Source organism: Mytilus trossulus, chromosome 8 (assembly GCF_036588685.1).
Source record: "Mytilus trossulus isolate FHL-02 chromosome 8, PNRI_Mtr1.1.1.hap1, whole genome shotgun sequence".
NCBI lineage: Eukaryota > Metazoa > Mollusca > Bivalvia > Mytilida > Mytilidae > Mytilus > Mytilus trossulus.
In genome coordinates, this window is record NC_086380.1 from 40115813 (window position 1) to 40138936 (window position 23124).

Here is a 23124-nt window from a genome sequence, read left to right on the forward strand (position 1 = left end):
TGTATATATATAGTAGACAATGTAATTGATAAAAGGAAGAGATACCTGTCCAGTGGAAGTATATAATCAAGGTCAGTTAGATAAGATCGTCAGTAATAAAATTAAGAAGATGCACATGGGTACTTTTTTTAACGTGCTATATGATATTGAAATACAAATAATTGAACAAAATCATGTTAGTGACTACATGTATAACATGTTTAACATGATGTTTATATATCAGGTTAATACACATCAATAATTACATGTGCATGACCTTTTACATGTGTAAAACAATTTTTTTGACGTATCTAGAATACAAAACATTAATACTTATTTAAAAATCTGATGAAAATCCAGATTTTCTTATAACAAGGTCAGGATATCGATCTTACAATAATCCGTTTATCTTCCTGTTCTGTTAATCATTACATCAGCTAGTGAAATTTAAGCAGTCAAAATTTTGAGGTATATATTAATTTTATAATATATCCTTTCAACCCTTAGTGTATAAATGTGCATTATATTAATAAATAAATAAATAAATCCTTCAAAGCCAGAATCCTTGTAAGAAAAGCATGGATACAAAGTCATGATCTGTATTTTTTTTTTTGATTGTCTTCGAGTGAACTACAAGTGGTTTGTTGTACGGCTATCCAATTTAATTTATCTTACTAAGAAAACTGAAAATTTCAGTGGCATTTAAAATTTCCCTCCAAACATCTCAGTCAAAACGCTTTGTAGTACCTAGTACTTTAATTATTGGCTTATTGTTAATTTTGTTCCGTCCTGAACATGCATGAAATATTTGTCCCTGGACTTAAGGTAAACAACAGTCAATTAGTTCTACTTAATATTAGATATTGAGAAAAATCAATTTAAAACTAAAAAAAAGTAGATGATTTACAGTAAAATATATTAGTAACTTTTTGGTTAGTCAATGAGTTCCACGGACCATTCTAGTATTTTAGTCTATAAATAAATCATGTACTGTTTTTCCCGCCGCTTGGCCGTCCTTCCCATTTTCATTTCCGAATTTCCTCATCCATTGTTATGTTACTCTATACAATGCTAAGAACCAAAATTCGCAGACATAGTTTGATTTGGGGCAGCTAGTCACTTATCATTCTAAAGCTATGACCCTTTATAACTTCAAAAAAGCCTATTTTTTCGTTTTCGCACTCTTACTAAATTTGCATAATGAACAGTTATATGACTCTCATTCACAACAGTTAAAATATAAAAATAAAATGCACTACAAAAATATCTATGTCTAGAACAATAGAAGATATTGACATCAACTGCTCTCAATAAGTATTTTCACGTAAGCAAGCTTGAGGCGTTTTTTTATTTATCTTCTGACACCTTCTTCTTATTATTTTTCTTACGAAATTTTACAAGAGTTCCACATTTTACCACAAAATATATAAGTTGCTATTGTGTATATTTCAGAGCGGAACCTTTACCTTATTCTATTCGGTTCTTTGGTACCCCTTACTTTTTTACACATCAACACAGTATATTTTGTATTTGTATATTTTGATATAGAATAGTGTTATAGGACGTATCAATTCGCATTTAATATACATTTATCTTTTCTTTTATTTAGTCGCCATGGTTGTAGGCAGTTACTTAATTTCGGCCATACTTTTAGCCATTTCTACATATCTGTTATGGCACATATCCATTTTCGTGAGGAAATACAAAAAATGGAGAGCAGCATCGTTTAAACAACACATAGCTATTGTAGGTCCCATTCATCCAATATGGGGCTCTCTTCACTTGGTAAGTACAATCAATAATTTATGTATTCAAAACTATGTTAAAATTCAGCTGTTTCAATGGAAGATAGAATGCAATGAAGAAACAAATGGACAACACAAACAAAAAGACAAACATATTCTTTATTTGGTAAGTATAATCAACAATCAGTGTTAATATGTAATTTGAAAGCATAAAATTAAAGCAAATTCCATTAGAAGATTGCATGAATACTAAATGATTAAATGTAAACACAAACAAAGATAGGCATACAGTGACCTATAAATGTTTTTTTTTTAAATGTCTGTGTCGTTTTAGTCTCTTGTGTACAGTTGTCTCATTGGTAATCATACCACATCTTCTTTTTTTATATACGGAAATGCTGAAAGACACATAACGTAATAATGAAGACATGAAACTATAGTGTTGGGTACCAGGCAGTGGATCCAGAAATTTTCATACGGGGGCCTACAAGAGTGCACACACTGAAATGTCTCGCCTTCTGTACTAATCATTGATATTATGTTGGTAGTCCTAGGTATAAAGCTTTATTACAACTGTCACATAAACTTAACATTAATCAAGATAACTAAACAAAGACCAATGAACCTTGAAAATGAGATCAAGGTCAGATGAACCATGCCACGCAGAAATGTTTAGCTAACAATGCTTCTATACAACATATATAGTTGACCTATTACTTATAGTTGAAGAAAAATAGACCAAAACACAAAAACTTAACACTGTGCAATGAACCGTGAAAATGAGGTCACGGTCAAATAAAACCTACGCGACTGACATAAATATCATAAAATATTTCCATACACCAAATATAGTTGACCTATGGCATCTAGTATTAGATAAAAAGACCAAAACTCAAAAACTTAACTTTGACCACTGAACCATGAAAATGAGGTCAAGGTCAGATGACACCTGCCAGTTGGACATGTACACCTTACAGTCTTTCCATACACCAAATATACAAACCCTATTGCTTAAAGTATCTGAGATATGGACTTGACCACCAAAACTTAACCTTGTTCACTGATACATGAAATGAGGTCGAGGTCAAGTGAAAACTGTCTGACAGACATGAGGACCTTGCAAGGTACGCACATATCAAATATAGTTATCCTATTACTAGAGAATTCAACATTACAAAAAATCTGAACTTTTTTTTCAAGTGGTCACTGAACCATGAAAATGAGGTCAAGGACATTGCCTGGACATGTGACTGACGGAAACTTCGTAACATGAAGCATCTATATACAAAGTATGAAGCATCCAAGTCTTCCACTTTCTAAAATATAAAGCTTTTAAGAAGTGAGCTAACGCCGCCGCCGCCGCATCACTATCCCTATGTCGAGCTTTCTGTAACAAAAGTTGCAGGCTCGACAACAACATGCACGAACATTAGATATTATAATATTCAGCAAATAAAAATTTCAGCATTTTCTCATAGACAAATAACTAAAAGCAGGCATAAACATATTATTACACTCAGTGGGTGGTTAATCCGACAAGACAGCGGTTTTTTTTTTTACATTATAGACATTTATGATAAAAATTATCACATTGTCTTACCTTTGAAATAAATGTTATATTTTTCTTCTTGCAGTTCACTGATCTAAATTCATATTTTAAACTGCTTGGATCAATTATTGATAATGAGAGACCTAAGGTTTACTGCGCATGGGTAATGTTTTTCTTTCCTAACTTTGGAATATGTCACCCAGACAGTGCACAGATCTTGTATAAATCCTCCGAACCAAAGGCTATCTCTACAGCAGGAAGTTATAAATATATCAAAGACTGGATAGGTAAATAAAGATACCTAGTAAACAACAGTATTATACCAAATCAAATCAAATCAAATAATGTTATTGCCATATAAATCAAAAACATGATCTGTGACAAACATAACATATATACAAAAATACAAAAATACACAATACAATAGTAGAATATAAAATGTATTAGATCAAATTACTTGTTTGGGTCTCCCATCCTCAGTTCTAATGACTGTTTATAAAGGAAACTGTATTTTTAATTTGACTGTGAGATGTGGGGTTTAGTATTATTTTAAGTTTAAGCATGTCATCTTTAACATTATCTTTCCACTCTGAATTGGTTTTTATTAAGTTAAAATAATTGTCTCTATAAAATTTATATTTAGGGCATTTGAGAAAGAAGCGTTTTTCGTCCTCTATCTCATTACAAAATTTGCAATATCTCTGATCTCTAGGGATCTTAAGATGTCTACCCTTTTCTATTAAAAGAGTGTGTTCGCTAATTTTGAATTTTGTTAATAGTTTTCTGGAGTCAGAATGGTTATGTTTTAGGTAAAATTCTTGTTTCAAGTTAATCTTAATATTTTTGTATAGGAAAATTTTATTATTTTCATTTAAGTCCTCTATCTTTTTTCCCAATAGATTATTGAAAGAAATTGCAATAAGATTTAATTTGCTTTTTTATGTTATTTATTGCTATACCTGTATTTTGTACAGTTTTTATTATTTCTGGATTAATATCTAATTCTGTTAAAATATCAGTAAGGTAAGTATACCATGTATATATTCCTTCTGAGTGCATTTTGGGTTTCCAGACGGGAAAAATATAGCAAAGTTTGAGAGAGTATATACTCTTCAATAGGGAGACGACCAAGCTCTGTTCGTGTTGCTATATTTGAAGAGGATTTTCATACCCCAAGTATATGTTTACAGAATGAAAGGTGGACTTTTTCAGTGGGACTTTTACCGCTGTTCGAAGGTCGTAAATTGATAACATCATAACGAACTGTAAGATAACAATTGCCATATTCCATAAAACTATAAAATGTTTTATACAATTATAGCCTTTGTATTTGGTCGATACGCGGTTATGTAGAACTAAGAGAAGCATATTCATAAAGGACGGGGCAAATATTTCGGAGATTTATATTTGAAGAAACGAAAATCTGTTGTTTTTTATATTGCATCAATAACTAGAATGATGTAATCTCGTTTGAATTGTTTTATATTATTTTTTCGTTTCGGGGTCTTTATGTCTGACTATGCGGTATAGACTTTGTTCATTGTTGAAGGCCATACGGTGGCCTATAGTTCTTAATTTCTGTGTCATTTTGGTCACTTGTGGTGTCTCATTGGCAATCATACCACATCTTCATATTTTGAAAATACTTTAATCATGCAAATTGTTGTTATCAAATACGAAAATTAGATTGTATGTGTCGTGTACGCAAACGTGTGTATAGCTTAACAAAGTGATAACAAGAGTTTTCTTTGTTGTTTTATTGCATTTTGTTATTATTATTTGCAGTGTTAGCTTGTTCTTTAATTTGCTGTTGATTACGTTTGTTAACTAGGTGATGGATTGCTGGTATCTAGTGGAAAGAAATGGGAGAGAAACAGAAGACTGCTGACACCAGCCTTCCATTTTGAAATACTGAAGCCATATGTTAAAGTGTATAACACGGTTACAGATATATTCCTTGTGAGTAGGAACTTTATGTATCATTTATTTAAGAATATTTGAGTATTTTCCAGTAGAAAAAACTCTTTATAGATACCAGGATTGAGCTATTTATTTACGCCAGACGCGCGTTTCGTCTACAAGAGACGCTCGAATAAAAATAAGTTAAAACACCCAAATTAAGTACGAAATTAATGTTTCTTCCATCGTCATGTGGACATTAAACCGTCTATAATTTAAACCACTTTTCTTCTATTGTACGAAAACGGCGTGCTTACAATTAAACCATCTGCTAATTATTAAACAAACAATCCAGATTCTTAAACTCAAAGAATCTCTTATCGTTCTTATCTGACGCTGCATGGTTATTTTAAGTCCATGAATTGTAGTTTCAAATGCGTTAATGCTTTATCAAAGGAAATATAATAGCACTCGTATATTTTTTCTCAAAGCATGTAACTTAAAATATGCAAATCAAATGACATACTAATTCAGTATCTTATTTTCTGTGACATCATATTAGAAGTTACTGATTTAAAAACAAAATTGTACTGTCACCTTTTTAGGCGAGCGCCGATTTGACAAAAAGCCTCTCGTTAAGGTTTTTAATGCACCTATCGAACACACAGCTAATTTTGGTATCAATCGAAAGAAAAAATTCTAGAGCATACGATTTGGGTGGTCGTCAAAGTTCCCTATGGTCACGTTTCTTGCAAATCTCACGAGAACACAGACATGTCGAATTACTTTGGATTATACGGTGACATTTGACATTGCATATATCGGCATTATTGTAGACATATTATTCGTTTTTATCTAAGATAGCTTTGAATACATTCTAAAAAGACATGGAAGCCAAAAAAAAGAAGATTTTATGAAAAATTAGTTGATTCTGAGGCATCTGTAAGACCAACCTTAAAATGTAAAAAAAAAATACAACATTTTTTTAGATTTTCAGTGTCAATGACTTATTAAAACTCTTATATGTTTTGTTTTTATAAATTCCATATACCCTGAAAAGATTGCGACACACATCGAAGCTTAATGATGGATAATAAATGTTTTACGACTTTTCTAAAATCTGCATTATTAAACGGTATTCCGGATCTGTATCGTGTTTATCCCAGACGCTAAAAATTTATATAGGTCTAGTATCTAATATGCAAAGGTAACACTTGAGTTTCCAAAACACAAGTCGTGTTTTATCATATTACTAGATAAATATTCGTGTATGTGTTACCAAAATACCACTTTAACCATTACTAAAGATATTGGCATGTGATATGTAAGCAGCAGACTGCTTTTTGTAGAATAGCATATTCTTGAATATTATCATAATTACTCATCATTGATGAGTGTCCAAGTCCTGTGAAATGTGCGCCACTTCCAATGAAGCGCGGTCGCGTGTCCATAAATTAGCAATGCTGTATAATATGTCAAAATATCATACAAGAGACTCTCAGTATGACAACTAATAGAGTTTTCACAACCTTAATAAATGCTGTTTCATTTTGTAGTCATTTCTACAAACGAAAATTTGGATGTCCTCACATCTCAATCATCCAAATTCTTTGTCTCCTCATGAAAAAGGATGGAAAAAGATATCACATGGCCCAGATCTAGTCTATGAGGCTGACTTCATGCAGGAACTCCTTAGGAAGAAAGATAAGAAGTTAGCAATATCCTTTAACTCTGCTTTCCGCTATATAGATGACGTTCTTTCACTAAACAATTCAAAATTTGGTGACTATGTGGATCGCATCTATCCCATCGAATTGGAGATAAAGGATACTACAGATACAGTTAAGTCGGCTTCATATCTTGACTTACATCTAGAAATTGACAATGAGGGTCGGTTGAAGACAAAACTTTACGACAAAAGAGATGATTTCAGCTTTCCAATTGTGAACTTTCCATTTCAAAGTAGCAACATTCCAGCAGCACCTGCATACGGGGTATTTATCTCCCAATTGATACGATATTCCCGTGCTTGCATTTCCTATCATGATTTTCTTGATAGAGGGTTACTGCTCACAAGGAAGCTTTTAAACCAAGAGTTTCAAATGGTGAAGTTGAAATCATCCCTTCGTAAATTTTACGGATGCCATCACGAGTTGGTTGACCGTTATGGAATAACCGTTTTACAAATGATATCGGATATGTTCCTTACGTCGTAACTACAATCCCCTCCCCTTTCATGAATTTGACCTACCGAATTAGACTTTTTACCGGATTTGTAATCACATAAGCAACACGACGCGTGCCGCATGTGGAGCAGGATCTGCTTACCCTTCCGGAGCACCTGAGATCACCCCTAGTTTTTGGTGGGGTTCGTGTTGTTTATTCTTTAGTTTTCTATGTTGTGTCATGTGTACTATTGTTTTTCTGTTTGTCTTTTTTATTTTTAACCATGGCGTTGTCAGTTTGTTTTAGATTTATTAGTTTGACTGTCCCTTTGGTATCTTTGGTCCCTCTTTTAGGCATGATGACGTCCGATTTCCTGCAAGATTTAATATGTTCTTGCAAGAAGGAATACATATGTAGCAAGAAATGAATTTGCCGAGAGCAGCAAATTTCTTGCACTGAGCTTTGTCCATGTCATGGCAGTTATACTTGCCAAAATATTTATCCTAAAGAGGACATCAACCTCTAAAAAAGATCAAATGAATGACGATGATGAAGATGAAAACGATAGCGTCGACTAATAGCGAAAGAGCATTTGAGAAAAGGGCCAACATAAAGTTTAAGTTGCCTCACTGTTATTCAATGTAAATATGTATATTTTTATTAATTTTGTGTTTTGTTATAACTGTACCAAATGGTTGTGTACTTAAGTTCCGTATGCGTAACCTAAAAAGAAACCACACCTTGCTAGTGATCTAAACAAAACAAAACAAAAACAAAAAAAAAAAAACAACTTGCTAGTGATTTTCGACCTTGACGTGGTTGGCAAGCTTAAGACAATTAAATCATATTGTATTTATATCTGTCGAACTAACAGGAGACCAACATAACATATATTTGCAACTGTGCTGTAAACATGGTAAATATACGCTTTAAAGCAGTTTTACGATATGTTTTAATATAGTTTTATCAATATTTGGTAGGTATAAAAACAATCTAGGCGAGACATTAGAACTTTAAAAACTAGTTATGTATGTTACAAATATAAAACCAATAGAATTTGTGTGTGTTAAGATGCAAAATTAAATATTACCGAGCGTTTTGTTTCAATATCCGTAAAAATTATGATTTTCACAAAAATACGAGATTTTTTTCATTTTAAACACTTTTTAAAAAAAAAATATTTCAGAAACAAAAATAAGATAGACTATAGTTTGTCAAATGATATATTTCATATTAGATTGCAGATGAATTTGTTCTTAAACTGTATTTTTCGAACAATATCGTCAAATTATGACTTATATTTTTTCCCCCTTTTTTGCCGTTTTTTGAAAAATGTGACCATTTCCCAATTTGACGACCAGGCAATTCTGAATGTACCATAAAAGACCTTTCAAATTATATATCATATAGCCGTGTGTTAGATAGGTGCATTAAAAACCTCCGAATCCTTGTTTTGGCGCTCGCCTATTTGGAAGTGTGAAAATATTTTAAAGAACAATTTCACGCTGCATGAATTTTATCAGTATCCTCTCAACTTTTACGTACTTCTGTTATCTATATTTTTAGAGAATGAGATTCTAAGTAAAGAAATTTGTTTGGTCGTTTACTTTCACAGGAGCAGGTCAAACCCAATGCCGAAAGTGGCGAGGCTGTTGACATATTTCCCTATGTTACTTTAACGACTTTGGATACAATTCTTAGATGTGCATTTTCATACGAAGGGAACATTCAAGGCCAAGGGTAAGGAAATATAATTTGTAGATGCATAATACTTATACTGCAGTTAACATGTTTAATCCGAACCCGTAAGGAATTGTATAACTGTGGCGCTAGACAACAAAGCTGTACATGTGCAGGCTGAATTTTATCAGTAAAATATTTCTTTAAAATATTTCCACACTTCCAAAAGGTGATGTGTACAATTTTGTTTTAAATCAGTAACTTCTAATCTGATGTCACAGAAAATAAGATACTAAATTAGTAAGTTATTTGATTTGTACATGGAGATCATTTCCGTCGTACTAGGCCATTGTTGTCTCGATATGTCACAACATTGAGAGTTTAGTCTTAGATGCATGATTTTTTTATTAGTTGTAAGGAATTTGAACTAGCTATCAGAAATTGCGAGTACTCTAAGATCTGTACATGTTGTCGGGATGTACAAGTACCAGGCCACGTTCATTTGTATTTTTATCAGTCTGATGAGGTAAGCCTTTTTCAACTGATTTTTATAGTTCGTTAATATATTGTACTGTTATACCACTGTCCCAGGTTAGGAAAGGGTTGAGATCCCGCTAACATGTTTAACCCTGCCGCATTATGTATGTATGTACCTGGCCCCAGTCAGGAGCCTGTAATTCAGTGATCGTCGTTTGTTTGTGTTACATATTTGCTTCTCGTTCGTTTTGTGTATATAAATAAGGCAGTTAGTTTTTTTAATCGTTTGAATTGTTTTAAATTGATAATTCGGGGCCACTTATGGTTGACTATGCGGTATGGCTTTGCTAATTGTTGAAGACCGTATGGTGACCTATAGTAGTTAATTTCTGTTTCATTTGGTCTCTCGTAGAGTTGTCTCATTGGCAATCATACCACATCCTTTTTTATAATCATGAGTTTATTTTTAACGAATTGACAGCATTCAACTAAACCTATACACCTATTCTACTCAAGACGAAGTTGGGAAAACTTTAAAAAAAAAAAAAAAAAAAAAAAAAAAAAAAAAAAAAATCTTATGTTGTGCTGTTACATCTATTTGTCCCAGAAATGGACTACTTGGGCTCTAAGAAAATATTTCAAGTCCGCTACATTTCTCATTTCCCTTTCCCAAGTCAGACGAAGCCTGCATGTAGTTCAGTGAACGCCTTTGGTTGCTGTCGGCTATATTTGATTTTTTTAAGATCAAACCTGCCATGTATGTCTGCATTGATAAAACTTATAACTATTTATCTATTTAGATCTAAGCACCCATATGTGCATGCGGTAAACAAGCTGTCATCTCTTCTAGTAAGCCGATTACTGTAAGTATACCTCAAGAATCGACATGACATGGACACTCGAAATAGATTCGTAGAAACATATAAAGAAACAAATAATATTGACCAAAGAGACGGAATAATTATTAATAAGCGCAAGTACAATTGATTGATTATTATATATGGTATATAAGCTTATACTACTACATGTACATGTAGTATTTATTTGAAGTAAAATTTCCATTTTCCTATTCTTATCTTATTTATATTCAGACACAATGTTATTTTATATTTACATGTGGTCAATGTCATGCAGTTAATAATATTTGCTATAGTATAGAAATTCTATGATTATTTTTCATTATTTTTGGCAAAAGGTTGAGATATCTATGAACAAATTTTTTTCAATTGAGTTTCCGAACTGAAAATAAAGTAGCATATAGAATTTCGCCCATTATATGAAAATGGTAGAATGCTAGAAATAGAGAAGTCGATTTTGCATTTTAGAAAACAAACATCAGTACAGGTCTTACCTGATAATGAATTAATAACTAATTTTGTTTTTTAGAAAACCATGGTTAATGCACGATTTCGTCTATTATAACTTGAGCAGCGAAGGGAGAGAATATAAAAAGTGTTGTGATTATGCACATGAGTTCTCAAATGGAATTATACAAAAGAGAAAGAAAATTCTGGTATGATACAATTAACAATCAGAGGCAGGTTTATAGGGAAAAATTTTGTTGTTTATATAGGGAATCACTGAAGCATGACTGGAGCGGGGCCCCTCTTAGACAGGCAGTGGACCCCACCTATGCAAGTTTCTAGATACGCTACTGGCAATGCATTAAAACGAATATATACTACTCCGAAAGCTTATAGAATATTTGTACAATGCCATAATTTGAGTTATAAGTTTTACATTCTATCTAATATGAACACTAAGTTTGATATATGCAATACTGCAATCCAGTCCCCTTTCTCCCGAATGTGACCTACCGAATAAGACTTCTAACCGAGTTAGTCCATATCTGAGAATCACGACGGGCGACACATGTTGAGCAGGATATCTACCAGCCCATCCAGAGCACATAAGATCACCCCCAGTTTTGAAGGGGTTAATGTTCAGGGGCGGATCCAGCCATTTTAAAAAAGGGGGTTCCCAACCCAGAGTAAAGGGGGGTGTCCAGCTATATGCTCCCATTTAATCGATTGAACGGCTAAAAAATGGTGGATTTCAACCCCCGGAACACCCCTGGATCCGCCAATGATGTTGCTGAACCTAGATCATTAAATTAGAAAATAAATTTCATTTCAATCATATTTAGAATTTGGACAACTCAAACACCGATATAATATTCACAAACAAAAGATTGGTCCCTCGAAATAAAAATCAAGGGCATGCATTTCTGTACTCCTGGAAGTAGCAGTTAATGTGCCATTTGATGGTACCCATTGCGCTTATAAAACGTGTTGTGTAAAGAATGATGTTTAACTTAGTAAAAATAAAATGAAACGTTAACCAATGTATATATGTGTATTATTAACTGTAAATATGTTTGAAATTAACAGATTGAAGAAGGTCCACCTACAAAGCGCCATCTAGATTTTTTGGACATTTTACTAACTGCCAAAGACGATAATGGAACAGGACTTTCAGATGAAGATATTCGTGCCGAAGTTGATACTTTTATGTTTGAAGGTAAGATAAAAAAAAAAAAAAAAAAGGAATCACAAAATTCCTTATTGTATAACACAGTATGTTATATTCTAGATCTCAGTAATGAGTTGGTTTGTTCTATCTTATAATGCAACATAGTATCTCTTACGAATATTTTTTAAGAGAATTCGGTGAGATGATTATGTAGGGGCGTATTCGATGACGAGAAAGATTATAATTTGGTAGTATGATAGAGAACCACTGACCTTCGGTAGGAAAACTTTCAATCCTAGTCAATTACATATAAAATTTGATTGGTGTCAAAGTTTGTAATTTTTCTTGTTAGTGGTTGTGACCATTTATATAGCAAACTTTTAATTCTTAGGCTGGATCATCACACATTGCGTACAGCTTTGCCTGTTATCAGATGCCGTGTTAATTTTTATTTTGGGGTACTATATGATGGTGGCAACTTTGTTTTATTAAATATTCTCTTTATTTCATAAATTTTTAGGTCATGATACTACAGCATCAGCAATAAGTTGGGCAATATACTCGCTTGGGAAAAATCCAAAAGAACAAGATATAGTCTATAAAGAAATGTCAAACTTATTAAAATACAACACAGAAATCAGTTGGTAAGTAAGATAAGAATTAATGCTATCAACGAAATAGAATACAAAGAAAATAACAATTATAGAAAAACCTCACACAAGTCGTTGCTTATAAATAAGCAGCGTTTTTTTTTAAGATTGACTTAAATTCATTGGTGGTGACGGTAAATTAAAGAGTAGCAATAGTCTGAATGAAAAACATTACAAATAATGTCCATCATAGAATCATCATATTTTCCTCTGATCGCCCCCAATTTATCGACCGTTAGTATCATCTGACGAATGACAAAAACATTTACTTGTACTACCAGAGTTGAAAGCAGTTTTTTTTTTTTATATCAATTGATTCTGTATGGTTTGAATGTGTCAGAGTGGTCTATACATGTGGGCGCCGGTATGATAAGGTCGCGAGTTCACGTTAAAAAAATGCCTCACATCATTTTTAAGGAAAATGTTAACCGGCCGTGCGAGGGCTTTATAGCCAGTGAAGGTCGTTAAAAACATTATTATAAAGTCATTAAAGTATGGATTTTTTTCTGAAACTGTAAACTGGTGTTCAATAAAGGCAACAGTAGTATACCGCTGTTCGAAAGTCATAAATCGATTGAAAGAAAACAAATCAGGGTTACAAACTAAAATTGAGGGAAACACATCAACTATAAGAGGAAAACAATTAACGAAAGGACAGAAACACCGAGGTGAACAAAAAGCAAACGACAATGCAACACACACAGAAACGAACAATAAGATAACATCTTCCATTTTCCTGACTTGATACAGAACATTTCAAGAAAAGTTAGTTAGTTTGACCTGGTTAAGTGGCTAGCCAAATCTCCTGCTTCTATGGCATATGCCGTTTTAACTAAATGAGACATCAGACCCCAAGGTCACAGATTTGCCCATGTTGCAATATATATAATTAAAATATTTTGATAGGGAAAATCTTCAAGAAATGCCACAACTAACAGCTTTTGTTAAAGAATCAATGAGAATGTTCACGCCTGTTCCAATGGGGGCACGTCAGCTGACGTCACCAATGACGATAGGTGACGTAGTAATACCTGCTGGTGTAAACGTAGATGTCAATCAACACATGATTCACCATCACCCGGATGTTTGGCACGAACATGAGGTACAGGGGTATTATAGACAACTGAAAATGAGCCTCATCATGGGGTTTATGATTGATTATGTGATTTCTTGGCTGTTTTTTTTTGTGATTATGTAATTACTTTGCCATTTTTATTGTGATTATATTACTACCAGAAAAAATATTTCATAATTGATAATCAAGGACTTATTTTTGATAATTTGATTATCTTGTTCAAAAAAGTTATTAAAGATTGTGTGATATATTAGAGGTGAAATTATGACTATATGATTACTTGAACACCCAAATGAGAGGCCTCCAAAATGTGGTGGACCTTTAGCCATGGAATTACATAGAAATAAACAAATTGTACCATATCTAAGCTCCAAATACTTTCCTCTTAGATTTTAGTTGCAATTCATGTTAACTTATACATATAATATCAATTGCAGGTGTTTAAACCAGAAAGATTTCTTCAAAATGATGCAACAGAAAGACATCCTTACAGTTTTGTTCCTTTTGCTGCTGGTCCAAGGTGAGGTTCCTTCTAAGGTTTTTAATTTTTTGATTAGTTGGCCATTTTTAAGGTGACTATCTGATTTCCAGACCAAGTATTTGATTATTTGATAAGGACTTTATTTTTATCATTTGGTTATCTTCAAAAAAACAAAAATGTGATTACTTGGACACCCCACGAGGGGCCTCATAAATGAGTATGCTGGTTTTAAAACATTTCATCAACTATGAAAAAACATTTATAGTATGGCTATTAAAACAATTTTAAGTGTCAGTCAATTACAAAATTTACGTGCATTCACAACAAAACTTTTAAATATTTTAAAATTTTCTAATTACAGAAATTGCATTGGACAGAATTTTGCTATGAATGAAATAAAAGTAGTCATTGGCAGGTTGGTTCATAGGTTAGTATGAAATACCAAAGTAAACTAATATAATATTTGATAGATAATTTCTGCTATGTTGTTAGAAAACCTTCATATTTTTTGTTATAACAACTACTTTACATCCAGCGGCAAATATTGTGTGAGTTTCAATTTCTTTATTTAGATTATAACATACGCAAAACCAATCAAATTAAGTACTTCACTGATTTTTTTTGTTTGTTTTTGAAACTTTTTAAAATTGTGAAAAGGAAAAGGTTATCTAAAACACTGTTGCACAGTATATATTGATATGTTATTCAGAACCACATCATATCGCAACAAATATGTGGGTTTCTTGAAAAAAAAAATTGTGAAGGCAAAAATTATACAAAATTACTGTCACAGTATTTATTGATGCAAGTATACATACAGAGCTTAATCATGCGTATTTGAACAACAATTTGGTTACTTATTCTCTTTTTCGTGGAATGACAAAAGTTGTACATTATGTTTTCAGATACAAAGTAAAGCTGGTCGAAGGACACAACTATGATATAAATCCTGAACTAGTAATGAGAGCAAAACATGGCATTAAAGTAATACTTGAAAGTCGAGTGAAAAATCAGAAATAAATTGTTAAATTTTTAAAAGTGGGAGGAAAAGTATGTGTATGATGATTGATGTAATCTATATATGACAGAGCTAGTGTTATTACAAACAAAACATGTGTGTACATCTGTATGTAGTTGGTTCAATAAAATATATTTTGTTACATCATTCACCATCGCCAATCTACTGAATCAAAAGCATTTTAGATTGAAATCAAAATAAATTGAATGGGGTCATATATTCTGCTGTTAAATAAATCCTAGGTTAAGAGCAATTGGGAGCTCATAAACATGATTAAGTTGTCAAATTCTTTATGCACCCAAAAAGAGAAATAATGAGGGAAAATATATTTTGTTCCTTGTAGAATTTATTTTACCTTAGGTGCTGGAAATTATGAAGTTACAGTACACCAGAGAACGTGAAAGTTTGACATAGAGATGATTGATTGTTAATGTTAGTTGCTTGACTTACAGTTGCAAATATTTCATGCATGTTCAGGAATCAGGAACAAATTAAGAATAAATAAGATATTAAGGTCCTGCAATGAAGGCTGTTCTAGATAAAGATCAGGCAAATTTTTAATGCCACTGAAAAATGAGGGTACCTGGTATATACATGGACAGAAATTATGCCTTGCCTCAGGCAACCTATGCAACCCTCAAAGATTTGTTGCTAGGGTTTTTAATATGCAAAGAGGACAATGTTAACATAGTGTGGATATGCAACATACAATATTTCACCATACTAAGAAAAAAATTGACATTTTATACATGTTTTTGTTACTACAGAATCAATTTCAATATCAATCTATGTCAATGAAGAGAAGTCCTCATTATTTTTCTAGTCATATTCATGTTTATCATCATAATAATTGTGTATCATATGGTCTTCTGGTAGAGTCTATTAGCAATGGAGAAATATTGTTCACTAATCCTGCTGAAACTTTTGCCATGTTTAGAATCTGTTTTGCAAGAGTTATCTGTTCTTGATCAGTCTGGAAAAAAAATCAAACGTTTTCACTCTTTAGACTGGTTATGATTTTAATTGTAATGGTTGTTTAACTTTATCAGAACATTTCAGCCAGAATTGTCAATATGCAGGTGGATGGCTTTCTGTATCATTTTAAGACTATCTGTCCTACAGAGTCAGGAATCTGATGTTCAGTGGTTGTCATCTGTTTATGTGGTTCAAAATGTTTCTCGTTTTTTTATATAGATTGGACTGTTGGTTTTCCTGTTTCAATGGTTTAACACTAGTTCAGACCCCCCCCCCCCCTTTATATCGGCCGATCAATGCATTTGAATGGGGACAGAAAGTTGGAACCCCCCTTTATCCTGGGTTGGGAAACCCCCCTTTTTAAAATGGCTGGATCTGCCCCTGTGTTCAGTGAGAGCCAGGGGTCCCTATTGTAGGCCCTACCTTGACCTATAATGGTTTACTTTTATAAATCTTTACTTTGATGGAGAGTTGTCTCATTGGCACTCATACCGCATCTTACTATATCTATATACATGTATCTAAATAATGAAAATTTGTAAAATATTTCGTGTTTATTTTTGCTATTTTAAAGAAGAGAAATTAATGCAAAAACCACTTTGCTGGTAGCATAGCTGGTCAACCATAGTTTTCAGGGTAGTCAGTGATTTTTGCATGCTTTAAAAATAATGCATTTTTGTGTCATAAATTTCAAGTTATATTCCAACAAAAAAATATGTCATGTGAAGAAACTTAATTAAAAAGTTTCGAACTTTATTTGTCTCTATGTAAAATTAGAATTGTATAACAGTATGCACATTTTCATTCACTTGAAATTCACTTTTCTTCTCAAGTGCTCTAATTAAGAAATAATTCCTTCATGTCATGCTCTATGCTCATTTTAACATGGGCAGGCATTATATTTGTTAATATTTTACACTGAGCGTTAGCGAAAGAGGTGGAGGAAGTACACCACTAATTCATGGTCCCATTGCTTTCTATGTTAAATTCCTCCATTTCAAGCAGGCACACCTCTTTTATTTTAAGTTCAAATAAAGTGGCAATCATTGCATTTCAAAGCAACACTTTATGATGTCTTGTACTGAAAAAATCAACATACCTTACATTGCATAAAAGAAAGAACTGGTTCCCGGAACTTCAGATGTACCAAAACAGGTACTTCAGATCGGACAAACAGACAAAATGTACCCTCTTTTTAAAATTTGGTGCAGTTTTTTTAATATTCAAAATTAAAAGTCCAAAAGTGTTCTGCAATGATCACCAGTCCTTCAGCTTTTATTTGATACAAAAAATTCCTAAATATTCTACATATTTTGAAAGTTACACTCATGCGTATGAACTATTTTGTGTTAAATATGTACTACTTTTTGGTATGTGCTTTCTGGCCGGGCCTGAAATAGTGGTGTTACACCTGGATTTAGGGGGGCCCCTTTTTGAGAAAAAATTTGGGTGCTTAAATAGGGAATCATTGAAGCGCGACTGGAGTGGGCCCCTCTTAGGTCAGTCAGTGGGCCCCCACTTATGAAAATTTCTTGATCCGCCACTGAGCGAGGTGTAAAATGTGGTAAAATATAATGCCTACCCATTTTAAAATGAGCATAGAGCATGACATAAAGGAGTTATTTCGATTCTCATAGGACAAATACAGTATTTTTATAGGTCCAAGCATACGAAAATACCGAAAAAATATTAAGCTTTTCTCGTTTCCTCCCTGAGGAGTCTGTACATTACATTTTATGTTTGATAAGTTTAAAAATATGAGCAGGGTAAATATATGTTGTTCAATATAACATATATTATAAAAGTTTATGTAAGCTACATGAATGTATATATTTTATAGGATAACTGTGGAAATAAAACAACTTTAATATAAACAGTAAATTTGTGCGCATGTGTCAAACATATTTTGTGCTCGTTAGAACACTGCTTCATTTACAAAGCTTAATAAGGATGTCATATTAGAATGCATTATTGTATAGAATTACCTCAAGTGCTCCATACAATATAGGAGCACCATAATGATCACAAAACTCAGAAACTAACTCCAAACCTACTCCTCTCTTCTCAGGACATTTCACTACAAAATAAAATCACATACCTCATACATATATTATATTAATTTACAGTGGGACCTGTTTATTACATATTTTTTTTTAACTTAAATCTTTAATTATAGTGAATTCTTGGTTTTAATGAAAAGGAATGATTTAATATTTGGTCTGCAGCTTCATCATTAATGGTTAAATACTTTTCGTGGACGTCTTGAATATATGTGAACCCTTGAATTTTAAATGTACTTCCAGGGGAGCCCTGCCCAGCCCCCCTTTTGTGGAAATTAATTATCGTTGGTTATATAGGAAATCACTGAAGCCTGACTGGAGCCCCCCCCCCCCCCCCCCCCCTTATGAAAAATTCTGGATCTGCCACTGCTTATATTGTTGATCACCTCAATGGGAAAAGCAATCAAGTTGAGATGACGAATGATAATCTGTTTATCCCTATTTTATAAATGCTGACATTGTCAATTTATTAGCAACACCACATGCTCCCTTTGAGTCTAGCAATAATTTTCATATTACTGGACTCCGCTGAGAAAGAAAATTATCAGACAGTAAGATCAAACGAAAATTTCGTAAAATACACATTGCCTTTAGACATCAATGATACAGAAGGAACTAATATTTGCATTTTGAAGTTTCCTCTAACAAGCAAAAAATATCTTTGTGAAAATATACACTTTTGAATAAGAAATGATTGCAACACAATTATCTGGACCCTTCATGGAAAAATGATCTTCCGCAGAAATACCTACTGTATTCCTGTCTTAACACCTGTAATGTCATGATCATATTATATAACATGATATTCACTGCAAATACATGTACCAGATGTATAGCTATTACATGTAGCTACAAAAGTCTACAAAACATGATCTTCCAAGAAAATTTCTGATGTTTAACCTAGCAATTATGACAGATACTAAACAAGAAATTTACAGGTAATTTTACTTTCATTAAACAAGTTGTAAAGATGTTACTAGGAAAAACCTCCTGTTAACAGTAATTTACCTTTCAAAGCCACAAAACAAGATCTTCCTAGAAAATATCTGAGGTCTACATGTTTCACTGATTTCTCTACCACTCTCATGCTGAAATAAGAACAGTATTCCAATATCAATAAGTAAAACGTTAATGCACTGTATATATAATTAATAATAATTGAAACTAACAGAAAATTTAAATAATATTCTGTATTATTGCTAGATGAAATCTTTTATGAAGTACAGCAGCTGATACATCATTATTGAATGCCATGATTTCTATATCACTATATCACTAGGTAAAGTATGGTCTCAGGGTGTACGATTTTCTTGCTGTGTTGAAGACCTTATGGTTGCCTTGTGTCTCTTCAACACATCAGCTATACAGTTTGTATTAACAAACATCAAATACATGAATAAACATAAAACAGATTTTCAAATTTTATTTGAATTTATATACTTTAAATAAAATTATAAGCTACAAGGATACCTCTCTTTTTCATTCAAAATTAACTGAAGACGTTTTCTATTCTATATTGATTTAAATTTTTGCATATCATGTTTTCTTTACATATTTTTCATATTCAAAGAAAATTTCAAAAGGCTTAAAATAAAATAATAAATTGTTATCACAGAGATATGTCTCGCCTTTTTGTAATTTTGGCAATGAATTGTGCCAATTAATGCTAATACAATTGCAAACCAAATATCAATGACCTACCACAAGTGGATCCCCATAAATTGACCTAATCACAAACTAATACATGTGATGTTAGCAAACCAATCAAAGTCAATAGACCATGACTGAGGGGGCAGAGCCAAATAATCTCCATGGCAATGAGATGTGACAATGCTAATACATCTGCATACCAATTATCATTGATGTACCACAAGTGGATCTCCATAAACTGACCTAATCACAAAGTAATACATGTAAAGTAAGCAAACCATTCAAAGTCAATAGACCATGACTGAGGGGGGGAGCCAAAAAATCTCCATGGCAATGAGATGTGGCAATGGTAATACATCTGCATACCAACTATCATTGACATACCACAAGTGGATCTTCATAAACTGACCTAATCACAAACTAATACATGTAAAGTAAGCAAACCATTCAAAGTCAATAGACCATGACTGAGGGGGCGGAGCCAAATAATCTCCATGGCAATGAGATGTAGCATTGGTAATACATCTGCAAACCAATTATCATTGACATACCACTAGTGGTTCCCCATAAAACTGAGCTAATCACAAACTAATACATTGTTGACGCCGTCGCCGACGCCGGAAACAGCATACCTACATTGTATGTCTTGCTTTTTGACTCCGTAAAGGCGAGACAATAAAATCAGGTGCTGAAAAACATGAACAAATTGTTCTTCAGAACATAAGTCCAATTCCTTATGGGGGGAACCTCCTCAAACCTGAATCTTAGGATATTGGAATGTCAGTTGCTATTTCATTATATTTGTTATATTATATGTGTATAACAAATCAAATTTTTAATAAGACTCACTATATAACTTCACGATAATAAACAAGTTGTTACCTTTCCCTGTTGGTCAGATCTACAATAAAGCATATAAAATCAATCCTAGGTCTGCTTTCCTCATCTTCAGTAGACAATGGTAAACATGTGGCTGTACGACTAAAAAAGATCAAACAAAAAATAAAAATAGTAAACTTACATATTACCTACTTGTCTTTGTTTAGTTTTTGATAGTGTGGTAAATAAATCTAATAATACTTTAATGATAATTAACATTTGTGTGTGTAAAATAATAATTCATTTAATTCATGTGAATATAAATTTTTGAACATATTGTTATTTCCTTCCAATCTTAGTAACATCATTTATTTCAATACCCCAACATTCACATGATTCATATACCCATCGTTATTGAAAAAGGATTATCTTACTTTCTTTACAAACAAACTGATAATGCAATATGCCAGTTTGACCCTACTTTCATATTATTACCGTTTCCTAGTTGATGTTTGTGTCATTAGACTGGTAGCTCTAGTTTTTTTATTGTGTATTTTACTTCAACAAATGGATAAGTTATGATGATTGTTCTTGCCCACATAAAACTGGTTGAAATCAAACATATGTTGCCCTGTACTCAGACAGCATGTACTGTATCAGAATCAAAATTTGATCTTTGCTACATGTACAATCATTTTTAGAGAAGTTAGGTATTGGTGAAAAGTGTTGTATGCTGTGCTGTCTAAAATTCTGATAAATCCTTTATGAGGGTCTGGATTGGAGTTTGTTCAACAATTTTCTTACCATTTTTTTCATAATTTAGCACCCCATTATTCTCTATCATTTTGGTCAAGATATCATCATTGTTCTGTATTCTTTTTCTTCTGCACTTTTTTGCAAATAATTCTCTTTTCTGTCATGTCTGTAAACCCTATTAAGACTCCCCTGCATGTTATTATAATTATGTAGTATCAAGAAATACAAATCAACAATGTAATCATACTTACATTTGAACAGAGAAAGGTTCATCAATAGAAATAATTCCTTTGGCTAATTCATGTTTTCCAGTACCTTCAGCTCCTACTAACTACAAAGAGAAACATCAGGATACTGTAAATTACTAATTGAAGAATTCAAATAGAGAAAAATATTCAACAACTGACCATACATGCCATACAGCACATTAATTCACTATATACATGTATATATATAGCTAATGCGTGTAGGGCTGAGATAATTATCAGTGTTGTCCCTAAAACACGGTCTCACTAATTAGCGACAACAAGAATTTTAGCGACAACAAGCGTCAACAAGCGACAACAAAAATTATTTTAGCGACAACAAGCGACAAGAAACTATTTAGCGACAAGAAAACATATTTTTTTTAATTTAAATTAATTATTGCAATAAATATTAAAAGAAAATAATTTTAGCGACAAGAAAGTTAAAATTGATAGAAAAAATGAAACATTATTTACATATTTATTTTATCATCTATAATGTATAACAGCCAGTATTACGTTTAATTATTGTATTATGGTATATGTTTTAGAACATATTATTTATCTTATAATTTGGGATTTACTGTATTTAAATTCGGAATTTCGGGATTTCGTGATTTTAAGTTTGGGATTTCGGGATCAGGACCCCTCCTATCCCCCCTTATCTCTTTCTTCTTCACAAATGTTAATTTCTTCATCTACCAATATACTAATATAAACTTCACAATCTCTTTCTTCCTCACAAATGTTTCATTTCTTCTTCTATCTAAACATTTTAATAAGACATATCTGCTCGTAAATTTAAAAAAAACACATTACATTCAAATTTCTTTATATCTAATACAAAAAAAATGTTTTCTTGTCGCTAAATAGTCTTCTTGTCGCTTGTTGTCGCTAAAATGATTCTTGTTGTCGCTTCTTGTCGCTTGTTGACGCTTGTTGTAGCTTGTTGACGCTTGTTGTCGCTAATTAGTGAGACCCCTAAAACATGACCAAACATCTGAAATGTTACAGTATGAGTATTTCAGTTTCTCCTTGGAACAGATTTTTTAAGTTACAAAAAAAATAATTCATAGACTTCATCCCCTTTCAAATGTAATGCCTGCCTCATATTATGTATAAATGTGGTGTATCATAGAGTATCAGCTATTGTATTATTTTGTTTGAAACTGTTCTGATTACGACGTACGAGATTTATTTTAAACGTGATTTTTAACACATTATTCTGTTATTTAGAGACAAGTTAAATAATCAAAATATTTACTAAAACTGTAACTGTGTTGTACTTTGGTAGCTTATTATGTGGTTTAAGAACAGTTGCTGTCATTTTCACATTTTTAAGGTTCTGTCCAGTTGTGGTGTTTGTTTACAAAAAACTCAAATTTTAGCGCGTTAATTTCTTGTTTATCTCCCTTATCTCTATATCCG

The 23124-nt window shown here is 32.5% G+C and overlaps 2 protein-coding genes across 3 annotated transcripts; one reads left to right on the forward strand and one right to left on the reverse strand.

Moving 5' to 3' along the window:
- On the forward strand, positions 1-15263 carry LOC134680941 (cytochrome P450 4F4-like). Of its 2 annotated transcripts, none has more exons than XM_063540255.1 (13): positions 1-71; positions 1589-1764; positions 3359-3560; positions 5105-5232; positions 8954-9078; positions 10296-10358; positions 10882-11008; positions 11886-12015; positions 12488-12611; positions 13524-13719; positions 14130-14212; positions 14535-14600; positions 15079-15263. In XM_063540255.1, the coding sequence occupies exons 2-13, from the start codon at positions 1594-1596 to the stop codon at positions 15191-15193; spliced, it is 1530 nt and encodes a 509-aa protein (XP_063396325.1). In that variant the 5' UTR covers positions 1-71; positions 1589-1593; the 3' UTR covers positions 15194-15263. The 2 variants fall into 2 exon arrangements, with proteins under 2 accessions (XP_063396325.1, XP_063396324.1); XM_063540254.1 differs by having other exon boundaries at positions 19-88.
- Positions 14955-23124, reverse strand: LOC134680942 (centromere protein M-like). Its single transcript, XM_063540256.1, has 6 exons — positions 22961-23124; positions 21703-21782; positions 20759-20857; positions 19235-19314; positions 18152-18243; positions 14955-16164 (listed from the first exon to the last, which is right to left on the reverse strand). Exons 1-6 carry the CDS (start codon positions 23021-23023, stop codon positions 16033-16035), a joined length of 546 nt encoding a protein of 181 aa, XP_063396326.1. The 5' UTR covers positions 23024-23124; the 3' UTR covers positions 14955-16032.

Bases quoted from the DNA above. Each gene is read 5' to 3' on its own strand.
- LOC134680941 (XM_063540255.1), top strand. From the start codon at position 1,594: ATGGTTGTAGGCAGTTACTTAATTTCGGCCATACTTTTAGCCATTTCT. The intron at 10,359-10,881 runs GTAAGTATACCT...TTTGTTTTTTAG, and splicing joins CTTCTAGTAAGCCGATTACT to AAAACCATGGTTAATGCACG. The intron at 14,601-15,078 runs GTTAGTATGAAA...TTATGTTTTCAG, and splicing joins ATTGGCAGGTTGGTTCATAG to ATACAAAGTAAAGCTGGTCG.
- LOC134680942 (XM_063540256.1), bottom strand. From the start codon at position 23,023: ATGACAGCAACTGTTCTTAAACCACATAATAAGCTACCAAAGTACAAC. The intron at 21,783-22,960 runs GTAAATATTTTG...TTCTCTTTGTAG, and splicing joins ACAACACAGTTACAGTTTTA to TTAGTAGGAGCTGAAGGTAC. The intron at 19,315-20,758 runs GTAACAACTTGT...TTCTTATTTCAG, and splicing joins GATCTGACCAACAGGGAAAG to CATGAGAGTGGTAGAGAAAT.